The sequence below is a fragment of the Leucoraja erinacea genome, unplaced genomic scaffold, assembly GCF_028641065.1.
Source record: "Leucoraja erinacea ecotype New England unplaced genomic scaffold, Leri_hhj_1 Leri_73S, whole genome shotgun sequence".
NCBI classification, from domain to species: domain Eukaryota; kingdom Metazoa; phylum Chordata; class Chondrichthyes; order Rajiformes; family Rajidae; genus Leucoraja; species Leucoraja erinaceus.
Genome location: NW_026576663.1, coordinates 211,907 through 224,611, shown reverse-complemented (window position 1 = coordinate 224,611; position 12,705 = coordinate 211,907). Strand labels below are relative to the sequence as shown.

The following is a 12,705-nucleotide window of genomic DNA, read 5'->3' as shown; positions in this document are numbered from 1 at the left end:
CCAATGAATGCAGGCCCAAACTGTTTAGTTCTCTGGGAAAGACAATCCTTCCATCTCAGAAATTGGGCTCGTAAATCTCCTTTGGACTCTTCCTATGTATTTTCTTGGTACGTTTTAATGGTATTCCAGTGAAACTTCAGCAACACTTGTACAACAGCAAAAAATTCCCCCATGCTTTTAAATTTTAACTCCTTTGTAATGAAGGCCGAAGTTCTGTTTGCGTTCTTAATTACTTGTTGGACCTTCCTTCTTGTGATTCATTCAGAGGAACACAGTCTGAAGAAGGGTCTCGAACCGAAACGTCACCCTTTCCTTCTCTCCAGACATGCTGCCTAGCCTGCTGAGTTTCTTCAATATTTTGTGTCTGCCTTCGATTTAAACCAGCATCTGCAGTTCTTTCCTACACATAGACCACACTACATTTTACTCCCATTCAGGCTATCTCCTACTCTTTTTAATTTTCATGCATTAAACTCAATTTGGCAGTCTTTTGCCCATGAACTCAATCTATTATGCTGCAGATTGACAGTGTCCTTATCACAATATGCACTTCCAACTATTTCTTTACACCTGTTTCTTCCTCCAGGTTATTCATGTAAATAGTGAAAAACTATGGGCTAAGAACGGATTCTTGCTTCACTACACCAGTTATTTCTTCCAGTCTAAAAATGGCCCATTTACTCCACCAATGCATTCCAGCACAAATTCCCTGGGGCCATGGGCTTTCAATTTACATACCAGCCTCTTAAGTGGCACATGGTGAAATGCTTTTTGGGAATCTAGATACACTACAATAACAGGTTGTCCTCTCTTGTTATATCTTCAAAGAATGTAAGCATTTTTCTCAGATATGTTGTATCTTTCATAAAACCACATTGATGGAGTTTAATGCCATTCCTGGGTTACGAACAGGTTCCGTTCGTACAGACGTCCGCAAGTAAATTCTGTCCATAACTCTGAAAATACATTAAATCACTTTGTACGGTAACCAAACCTCCATAGTATTGTAATGAATAGCGTCAATGAAGGCCAATTGTATGAGCATTTTTTAATTGACTTCACCTCAAGATTCAAGATTCAAGAAATGTATTGCCATGTCAACAAGTTGATAGGAATGTGTCTTGGTTCGCTCTCAGACAGATACAATACAGTACAATATAACCACCACATACACCACAATAAATAATACAGACAATACCGAACGAAGGACAATATATACAGGAAGGACAGTACCCAGCAGCGTCATATTAAGCGTAAGTGCAAGTGCAAAAGAAAGTGCAAAGTGATTAGTGCAAATTCAAATATCTGATGGCTTGGAGGTAGGTGCTGTCTCTGAAGTTTTACTTTTAATGCTTCTATATCTCCTTCCTGATGGGAGGAGATTAAAGAGGTAATGTGCGGGTGAAAGTGATCTGCTATGATTTTTTTGGCCTTTCTGGTGAGTCTTGTTGAGTAAAGTGATGTCACTGAGGGAAGTCTGCTGCAACCGATGATCTTAGAAGCTCGGCGCACTATTCTCTCCAGCCGAGTCTTATCCTGCGAGGTTGTGTGACCATACCAGACTAGCATAGACAATGTGAGTATGCTTTCTATGGTAGACCTATAGAAGTGGGTCATGGCTGGTCGACCGACCCTGCCCAGTTACATTGGTACAGACTCAGGATGTTGCACGCAAAGTGGCTAGATTTTGATGGCTTTGAAGTATCAGTGGATGTTCCGTTGTTTAATAGTTTTAGTTTACTTCAGAGATACAGCACGGAAACAGGCCCTTCATTGCCCACTGAGTGCACGTGACCAGCAATCCCCGCACACTAGCACTATTGTACACACGCCAGAGACAATTTACAATTTTACCAGGCCAATTAGCCTACAAACCTGTACGTCTTTGGAGTGTGGGAGGAAAAAGGAGCTCCCGAAGAAAACCTTGTAGGTCACTGGGAGAACGTGCAAACTCTGTACAGACAAGCACCTGTAGTGAGGATCTAACCCGGGTCTCTGGCGCTGTAAGTGAGCAACTTTACCGCTGCACCACCATGCTACGATAGAATATCCTTTAACAAGTATTAATAGAAATGATTGCTTGTCAGTTTCCTAAACCTATCTCTTAAATGTCCAACTCAAGAGAGACAAGAGTTAAGAATATTTAATTGTATGTACTCGAATGGAATAATTACATTTTTACTTGCTGCAGCTTTACAAGTCCCATTACCACAATAACAGGACAAATAAATATACTGTACAATAATTAATAATCGATAATAAGAGGTAACCAGAACTTAATAGTGCAAAACCAAAATATGTAATGCAACCAAGAACAAGAAGGAAATGGTGTGGCAGACACATTCCAGTCAGTATCACTGGTGCCTGGGCAGACATGGTTGACGGCTTCACGTTCCTAGAAGTAAATATCACGAACAATGTGCCCTGGACCAGACACATTGATGCTACGGCCAAGAAAGCACACCAGCGCCTCTACTTGAGGGCGGCACGATGGTGTAGCAGTAAAGTTGATGCCTTGCAGCGCCGGAGATCCGGGTTCAATCCTGACTATGGGTGCTATCAGTAAGGAATTTGTACGTTCTCCCTGTGGCTACATGAGTTGTCTCCAGGTGATGTAAGTGTAATGTTATTATAACATTATAACACTGGTGTTTTTCTCTTTGCATTACCTGTCTTTGTGTGTGGCTTGATTGTACTCGTGTATAGTGTGATGAACTAGGTAGTACGCAAACAGAGCTTTCAACTGTACCTCTGAATATGTGACAAAAATAAACCAATGCCAAATACTAATACCAACTTTGTACAGGAAAATAAAGACAAATTTATGGAATCCCTTCAACAACTTTGCAATATCCCAAAATGTCTTCTAACCAACAATGAATAATATTCTTAATGATCAAAATGTACGATCAATTGATTTAACATTCTAAAGGAAGCTCATGTCTGACAGGTGTGTTAAAAAGGATAAAAATCTAAAAGCTACCCTCAAAAACCAACCCAACCAACTACCTGCCCATAATCCCAATCTGTCATCATAAACTAATGTCAATGGGCTGCTGTAAACTAGAACTTGTTATCAACCTCTATGTCACTGTGATCCTTAAGGTTAGCTTTCTTTTGATATAGTTTGTTTCCACTGTTACTATTAGTACAATTATATTGCAAAAGAATGGATAAAACACAGTTGAAATAGTATTACAAGACGTGAGTGACTGCAAGTCTGACAGGTCTAAATCAGCCATGGACTGTTTGAATTTTTTTTAAAAAGGAGGTTTGCAGGCTACATTCTCCCACCAAAGGTGATCAATACTCAGAAAAATTGAAATACTGTTTTAAAAAAAAAGTGAAGTATAACAGGAGGATCTGATTTATTTTGTTTTTGTTAATTCCAGGAATCACTATGCTTGTATACTCCTGTGGGATTTAAAGATAAACAGCGACTCATTCCTGCTGGACACATTGGATATGGCACCACTACAGCATCGTATGTTGCTAAGTTCAGGAAAACACTATTGGTGGAAGACATTGCTGATGTAAGAATGAACATTTTGTTAATATGTGTATGTATGCCAGAGTTTAACGTTGGTAAATACCAAAAAGTCAGCATAAGAAACAATGCTAAGTTCATGATTGCATCAATTACATCAAATCTATAGCAAGGAATATCTATAAAGGAATGAAAAGCTAGGAATACATTGAACCAAATATATACAGATGACTTACAGAGGAATTCATTCAATTTAAGCACCTGCTGAAAAGTCTGTTTAATACCGCATCTGTGTACTTTCTGAATGCACTTTCAAACTTGTGCATTTTTGGAAGATTGTTACGAATTATCTTTACCTAGTGAGAATTCTATGGCCTAACATGTTTTCTTCTTAATCATTCCTTTGGGATTCAGGATGATTGATTTCCATTGCATTTGTGTGGCTTCTGAGGTGGCTGATGCTGCCAATTTGTGATTCTTCTGCTGTCAGGGTGGGCAGGTGTGGTCTGCTCCTATTCCCCTTCATGATGGTCTCTGTGTGCATCTAATGCGTAAGTTTCTCAACACCTCCTGAATGCTTTTTTTACTTTGAGCGATCATGTGCCAGATAATCATGCAAAAACATTGCTTTTCTGCAAGGAGACTATAACCACATCATTGACTTTCTTTCTCTATCTGCATGATAATCTTTGTTCCATGATAGAGTGGGAATAGATATCTGTTTGGGAATTCTGGTATTGGGGCCTTAAGGGTCTGTCCCACTCTCCCAAGTTACTCACAAATTCTCCCAAGTTTTCCCTTTGATTCAAACTCAGCGAATGTCCGTAGCGAGTCCGTAGGAGGCCGTAGGCCTCCGTAGATATTTCGTAGCGGCTCGTAATGCCAGCCGTAGGTACTCGGGGCATCAGGTATCAGGTAAGTCGGGACTTTTTTCCAGCATGACAAAAAAGTCCACGAGTAAAAGGGTAGTCAGGAGGAGGAGTTCGTAGATCACAAAAATCTTGATTTTTTTTTTTTTTTTTAAGGTCCTTTCAACTCGGCAGAGGAGTCGGGAAAGTGGGACAGACTCTTTAGTGTTGGGATATTGATGAGAAGCTTGGGTTGCAGAAAGAGACTCTTGCCACAGTGAATTTCTGCTGTACACGCACCATGATTTTAATTGCTTTTTAAGCTAATGTATTCAAATTTCATCCAAGATTCAGACTATTTATTCAAAATAATGTTTACTTTATGAAAGACCATTTTATTTAGAAAACCACGGATTTCTACTTTTGTACTCTGTCGCATTTGCACTAAAGGGCAGCTTTCATTTGCTTTCCTAATTAAATACATACTAAATTTCTGTGTTTCATATGCAGGGACATCTCACATTTTCCCAGATTTTATAACAAATCTTTGCTAACTCACTTAATTTGTCCATATGTCGCAGATTCGTTGCATCCTCCTCACAATATATTTTTCCACTGTGTATCATTCAAATTTTTTGTCTCCAATGCACATGAATATAGTTTATAACTAGACTAAGTGGGTCCCAGCATCACACGCATATTGCTGGTCCCTCAACGCAATATCTCACCTCTCCACCAATTCCAATATTGGTTGCCAGTGTGGGGGGGGGGGTGCTTTCTGGAGCGCTAGTATGGGTGTTGTGGGCTGAAGGGACTGGTTTCCAGAGGGCTAGTATGGACATTGTGGGCTAAATGGATTCTTGGGCTGGCGGCTCAGTCACTCAAGCCTGTTGTGCTGGCAGCTCACTCATTCACGGCTATTCCTTGAAATTCCATTTCAAGCAGGGTGCAAGGCCACTAAAGACAGCGAGTCGTGACCTCTCCCTCCTCCATCCTGCAGAGACTGAGCCACCCCCACACGTCTTGGTTTTATAGTCCCTCCCACCAGAAGGGGCGTGGCCTTCATGGTGTGATTGACAGGAGAGTGACCTCAACTTTTTTAAACACAAATAACTCTTTTATTTTTTATCGATGAGGAAAATCCTCGGCACCTGATGAGTGGAGGGGGACTGAGTAAGATGGCCAAAAATCACAGTCGTACGTATTAGCGTTCTTTCTAAAATCAATATAAAGCACAAACAGGAAGTGATCAAGATTAGACTTTTAATTATATAGAAGGCAAGGCAACTTTAATTAGTCAATCAACTTTAATTAGGCAAGGCAACTTTAATTAGGCAAGGCAACTTTAATTAGGCAACACAGCTTTAGCATTTCCAAACCAAAGGCAACAAAGCTTTAGCATTTCCAAACCAAAGGCAACACAGCTTTAGCATTTGCAAACCAGGCAACACAGCTTTAGCATTTCCAAACCAAAGGCAATACAGCTTTAGCATTTCCAAACCAAAGGCAACACAGCTTTAGCATTTCCAAACCAGAGGCAACACAGCTTTAGCATTTCCAAACCAAAGGAATCACAGCTTTAGCATTTCCAAACTATATTTTCAAACCACATTAAGCACACTGACAGTTCAGTAAAACCACTCACAGTTTAGTAGCCATGTGTTCAGTGTTATTCACAGTTCAGACTGAGAGACGTGACCTTCTCGCTCCCCCATCTTGCAGAGACTGACTGAGGCACTGAACACTTCCGGGTTTTATAGTCCTACCGGAAGGGGCATGGCCTTCTGGAGAGAGAATCTCAACATTTTTTAAACACTAAAAATGTTTTTTATTTTTCATTGATGGGACGTCCCCCCCATGTTTTGATCCCTCTCCCTATTCCCCTCTCCCTCTTCCCCTCTCCCTCTCCCTCTCCCTCTCCTCTCTCCCTCTCCCTCCCCTCCCCCTCCCCCTCCCCCCCCCCTCCCCCTCCCCTCTCCCCTCTCCCCCCTCCCCCCTCCCCCTCTCACCTCTCTCTCTCCTCCCCCCCCCCCCCCCCCCCCAGGTTAGTTCCCATGGCATTCAGGAGAGATAGCTGTATGGATAGAAAATTGGCTTCATGGAAGGAAGCTGACGGTGATGGTGGAAGGTTGTTTTTCAGACTGGAGGCATATGACTAGTGGTGTGCCTCATGGTTCAATGCTGGGCCCACTTACTGGTTGTCATCTATATCTATTATTTGGATTAGAACGTACATGGCATGTCACAGATGCGGAAATCGCTATCAAAACATGGGGGGGGGGGGGGGGGGGGAACAATTTCTTGGCTTCGGCTGTGGGCTCTGTAGACGGTAACATCTGAAGCTGACCTGGTTGGTGACCGACTCCGAACAGTCTGCCCCGAATCGTGGGGCTTGAATCGGCCCGTTCGCGGCTTAAAATCGGCTGCGAGATCTTCTATTGCCCCGCGGTCAGGCAGTCAAACTACTGTGTCAAGGTGATCGAGGCTCCCGGGCGATGGAAAAACCCATGGCCGATTTTAAGCCTCGCCGGGCGATGAACTACCCCGCGAACGGGCCGATTCAAGCCCACTCCCACGTACAAAACCATGTTGACTATCCCTAATCAGCCCTCAGCCATCTAAGTGCATATATATCCTATCCCTCAGAATACTCTCAAGTAACTTTCCGACCACAGATGTTAAGCTCATTGGCCTGTAGTTCCCACCCTTTTCCCTACAGCCCTTTTTGTATAAAGGCACAACAGTTACCTCCTTCCAGTCTTCCAGCTCCACGCCTGTATTTAACGACGACTCATAAATATCCGCAAGGGCTCCTGTTATTTCCTCTCTAGCTTCCCACATCCCCGGATACATCCGAACAGGCCCATGAGATTTGTCTATCTTCATATGCATCAGCAACTCTGTGACCGAAATACTGACTGCTCTTATGACACTTGCAGTGACAAACTCAAGATTCCCCCATTCTCCTGTCTTTCTCCACAGTAAATACAGAGGAGAAATAGTTATTGAGGACCTTGCCTGTCTCCTGTGGCTCCACACAGATTTGACCGCCTTGATTCCTGAGGGTCCCACTCTCTCTCTGGTTTACCTTTTCCCTTTACATAGAAACATAGAAATTAGGTGCAGCAGTAGGCCATTCGGCCCTTCGAGCCTGCACCGCCATTCAATATGATCATGGCTGATCATCCAACTCAGTATCCCGTACCTGCCTTCTCTCCATACCCCCTGATCCCCTTAGCCACAAGGGCCACATCTAACTCACTCATCATTACGTTATGTTACGTTACGTTATAGATACTTTAACTTTACGTTCTCTCTTGGGATTATCCTGTTCTGTTTATCATCCAGTCCTCTATCCATTTATCTTCCCTTTCCTAATAACTTGTCAAATACTTGGAAATCCCATTATGTTATATCATCTAGCCTCTCTTTATCCACTCTGCTCAAAACATATGAAAGAACTATGGTACACAAAATTGCTGGGGAAACTCAGCAGGTGCAGCAGCATCTATGGAGCGAAGGAAATAGGTGACGTTTCGGGCCGAAACCCTTCTTCAGACTGATGGGGGGTGGGGGGGGAGAAGGAAGGAAAAAGGGAGGAGGAGGAGCCCGAGGGCGGGGCGATGGGAGGAGACAGCTCGGGGGTTAAGGAAGGGGAGAAGACAGCAAGGGCTAGCAAAATTGGGAGAATTCAATGTTCATGCCACATATGAGGTGCTGTTCCTCCAATTTCCGGTGTTGCTCAATCTGGCAATGGAGGAGACTCAGGACAGAGAGGTCGGATTGGGAATGGGAGGGGGAGTTGAAGTGCTGAGCCACCGGGAGTTCATGTAGGTTATTGCGGACTGAGTGGAGGTGTTCGGCGAAACGATCGCCCAACCTCCGCTTAGTCTCCCCGATGTAAATCAGCTGACATCTAGAGCAGCGGATGCAGTAGATGAGGTTGGAGGAGATACAGGTGAACCTTTGTCGCACCTGGAACGACTGCTTGGGTCCTTGAATGGAGTCGAGGGGGGAGGTGAAGGGACAGGTGTTGCATTTCTTGCGGTTGCAACGGAAAGTGCCCGGGGAGGGGGTGGTACGGGAGGGAAGGGAAGAATTGACAAGGGAGTTCGGAGGGAGCGGTCTTTGCGGAAGGCAGACATAGGGGGAGATGGGAAGATGTGGCGAATGGTGGGGTCACGTTGGAGGTGGCGGAAATGGCGGAGGATTATTTGTTGTATTTGCCGGCTGGTGGGGTGAAAGGTGAGGACTAGGGGGACTCTGCCCTCGTTGCGAGTGCGGGGATGGGGAGAGAGAGCAGTGTTGCGGGGTATGGAAGAGACCCAGGTGAGAGACTCATCTATGGTGGAGGAAGGGAATCCCTGTTCCCTGAAGAGCGAGGACATTTCCGATGCCCTGGTATGGAACGTCTCATCCTGGGAACAGATGCGGCGTATGCGGAGGAATGGGAGTAGGGGATGTAGTCTTTACAGGGGGCAGGGTGGGAAGACGTGTAGTCTAGATAGCCATGTGATCCAGTGGGTTTGTAGTGTATGTCGGTCAGAGTTCTGTCCCCTGCGATGGAGATGGTGAGGTCAAGGAATGGTAGGGAAGTGTCGGAAATGGTCCAGGTGTATTGGAGTGCCGGATGGAAGTTGGTGGTGAAGTGGATGAAGTCAGTCAGTTCTGTGTGGGTGCAGGAGGTGGCCCCAAAGCAGTCATCAATGTAACAGAGGTAGAGGTCGGGGATTGGGCCCTGGTACGTATTGAACAAGGATTGTTCAATGTACCCGACAAAGAGGCAGGCGTAGCTGGGGCCCATGCGTGTGCCCATAGCTACGCTTTGTGTTAGGAGGAAATGGGAGGAGTCAAACGTAAAGTTGTTGAGGGTGAGGACCAACTCCGCTAGGCGGAGGAGAGTGCCAGTGGCTGGGTATAGGTTGCTCCTCTGGTCGAGGAAGAACCGGAGGGCTTTGAGACCATCTTGGTGGGGGATGGAGGTGTAGAGTGACTGGACATCCATGGTGAAGATGAGGGGGTAGAGAGGGCGGAGAGTGTCTGAGGTGTCTAGAACATAGGTGGGAAGGGATTTGACCAAGGGGGATAGTATGGAGTCAAGGTATGTGGAGATGAGTTCAGTGGGGCACGAACAGGCAGAGACAATGGGTCTGCCGGGAGAGCCGGGTTTGTGGATTTTGGGGAGAAGGTAAAAACGGGCCGTGCGGGGCTGGGAAACGATGAGGTTGGAAGCTTGGTCGGGCAGGGCGTGGGAATTGATGAAGTCGGTGATGGTGCTAGATATGGTGGCCTGGTGCTCGTCAGTGAGGTCATGGTCCAGGGGTAAGTAGGAGGAGGTGTCCGAGAGTTGGTGCGTGGCCTCAGCTTTGTAGAGATCGACGCGCCAGCCTACCACGGCACCTCCCTTGTCGGCTGGTTTGATAACCCAATCTGGGTTTTTGAGGAGTGATTCAATGGCAGTGCGTTCAGGGGGGGAGAGATTGGAGTGAGACAGGGGAGTGGAGAAGTTGAGGCGGTTGACGTCGCGACGGCAGTTCTGAATAAAGAGTTCCAGAGCCGGGATGTTACGAGGGGGGTTCCACGAGGAGGGGATGCGTTGGAGACGGGAAAAGGGGTCATCATTGGGGGGCGAGGACTCCTTCCCATGGAAGTGCGCTGTGAGGCGGAGGCGACGGTAGAACTATAACTATGTGAAAGAACTATAATCAATTGTCTAACACAATTTCCCTTGCATTAAACCATGTTGACTATGCTTGATTATATTATAATTTTCTAAATATCCTGCAACCTCTTCTTTAGTAATACAATTCTAGCTTTCCTTTCCCAATGATAAGTGTTACGCTGACTTGCCTATGGTCAGTCTCTTGTTTCTCTCTCCTTTGAATAGGAGCATTAGTTGTGGCTTTCTAACCAATGCATTCACTGTCTATGCAGCTACTTCTCATAAAATGCAGGCTAGACTTGTTAACTGTTAGCCTCATTAGATTGCTTGTGAGCTTTTCTTTAATCTTATACTTTTTGCCACTAGAGAGTTTACTATTGTTGGGATAATTTTAGTGTTTTATCATGAGTAGTGGTGGGTGGCGCCATCGAGTGTGTCAGCCTCGCCTGCAGCTGTTCGTCCTTTCATCCTTTTTTTATTTTTAGTCTGTCAAAGGTTTTGTTTTGGTCTTTTAGTCTTTTTATGTGGGGGATGGGGGGGATGGAGGAAACAGTTTTTCACAGTCCCTACCTGGTTGAGGATGTGTCTTTCCTCCGAGCCGCATCTTCACCCCCTCCTCGCGGCCTGCCATCTGGATTGCCGCGGCCTTTCCTGCTGGACACCGGCCAGAGCTTCAGCAGCGGCGCAGCACTGAAGTGCTATTGCGGAGGGGGTAATGCCTTACTGGGGTCGCCGTGTTGGAAGCTCTGGAGTGCTGGGACTACCGACTTTAACATGGTGGAGCTGTGGTCTGTGGAGCTTCAAGCCGCGAGCAGCGCTGATTTAAACATCGCGGAGCCCAGGGATCTTTCACCGAGATCTGCAGTGTTGGAGCTCCGCCCAGCTCGGCTTGCGGACTTCGGGAGCCGTGGTCTCCGGTAGAAAGCGGCCGATTCGGAACTCCAAACCGCTGAGAGTGTTCTTCCGACGCCGGAGTTCCATCACCCAGCGAGAGGGCTTGAACATCGGGCCGCCCGTAGTGGCGTTGCAGAGGCCTCAATAGGCCCCGACCACGGGTGAACAAGAGGAAGGGGACTGAACTTTGTTGCCTGTAGATTCTGCTGTGGGGGAAGTTTTTATGTTTAATGTTAAATTATATAGTGTTGTGTTTATCTTATTTGTTTGCTGCATGGTAACTCAAATTTCACTGCACCAATTAGTGTATGTGATATTAAATGTCCTTTGTCCTTTGTCCTTTGAGTACAAATGTCAAATAATTGTCTAGAGTTTCTCTATTTCCCTATTTCTCAGTATTAATTCAGTTGTCTCATCTGTAAAAGAATAACATCTATCCTAGCTGCTATTTCCTTTTAATATGATTGTTGAAACACTTACTGTTTTGTTCCCTATTTATTGCTAGCTCCTCCTTGGTAAAACTCAATAAATATTTGAGGTAGTCAAAAATGTTGGAGAAACTCAGCGGGTGAGGCAGCATCTATGGAGCGAAGGAAATAGGCGACGTTCCGGGGGGGGATGGCTTTGTAAGCTTCAGCCACGTTAGTGTAGACTTTGTCCAGTGTCTTGTCTGCTATAGTGGGGAAGAAGACACGTTGGTGGAATTTGGGGAGTGCAGTCTTCAGGTTGGAGTGATTGAAGTCACCCGCAACAATGAAGGCTGCCTCCGGGTTGTGCGTCTGTTGATTGCTAATGGCAGTATGCAGCTCTTATTGCAAGCTTGGCATTGGCATCAGGAGGGATATAGGCTGCAGTCACAACAGGAGGTGAACTCTCTGGGCAGATAGAACGGTCTGCATCTACTGAGCAGTGACTCTCGATGATGGTGGAGTCTGTGCACCATGCTTTATATACATAAATGCACAGACCCCCACCTCTGGTCTTACCGGTGTCTGTTGTCCTGTCCGCTCCGAGTAAATGACGCCCCGTTAGCTGGATGGCGCTATCAGGAACGTTGATGTTGAGCCAAGTTTCTGTGAAGATCAGGATGTTGCAGTCCTTGATCCAGTTGTGGGAGGTGATCCTTAGCCGGAGTTCGTCCATTTTGTTTGCCAGTGAGCGCACGTTGGCGAGGAAAAGGCTAGGAATCACTAGCCTGTGTGGGGCTAGATCTAACCTGTGTGGGGCTAGCTCTAACCTGGCCTGTGTGGGGCTAGCTCTAACCTGGCCTGTGTGGGGCTAGCTCTAACCTGGCCTGTGTGGAGCTAGCTCTAACCTGGCCTGTGTGGGGCTAGCTCTAACCTGTGTGGGGCTAGCTCTAACCTGTGTGGGGCTAGCTCTAACCTGGCCTGTGTGGGGCTAGCTCTAACCTGGCCTGTGTGGGGCTAGCTCTAACCTGTGTGGGGCTAGCTCTAACCTGGCCTGTGTGGGGCTAGCTCTAACCTGTGTGGAGCTAGCTCTAACCTGTGTGGGGCTAGCTCTAACCTGTGTGGGGCTAGCTCTAACCTGGCCTGTGTGGGGCTAGCTCTAACCTGTGTGGAGCTAGCTCTAACCTGTGTGGGGCTAGCTCTAACCTGTGTGGGGCTAGCTCTAACCTGGCCTGTGTGGGGCTAGCTCTAACCTGGCCTGTGTGGGGCTAGCTCTAACCTGACCTTTAACCCACCTCTGTGTCCCCGGCGGTACTTTCGTACCCGTCGCCGTCTGTTGGTGCTTCTGTTCGGCCGAGCTGGCTTGGTGCGCGCTGGTGTTCTGTCGCTCCGTTGCTCCGTGGCTCC

The 12,705-nt window shown here is 46.3% G+C and overlaps 1 protein-coding gene across 4 annotated transcripts in view; it reads left to right on the top strand.

Moving 5' to 3' along the window:
* The window catches only part of pde10a (phosphodiesterase 10A), a 398,667-nt gene that overhangs the window by 253,709 nt on the left and 132,253 nt on the right, over positions 1–12,705 (top strand). For all 4 annotated transcript variants that reach the window (XM_055631370.1, XM_055631369.1, XM_055631372.1 and 1 more), the window contains one exon: positions 3,393–3,533. In XM_055631370.1, coding sequence (XP_055487345.1) covers positions 3,393–3,533 — 141 coding nt within the window. The remainder of the gene's footprint in view (positions 1–3,392; positions 3,534–12,705) is intronic.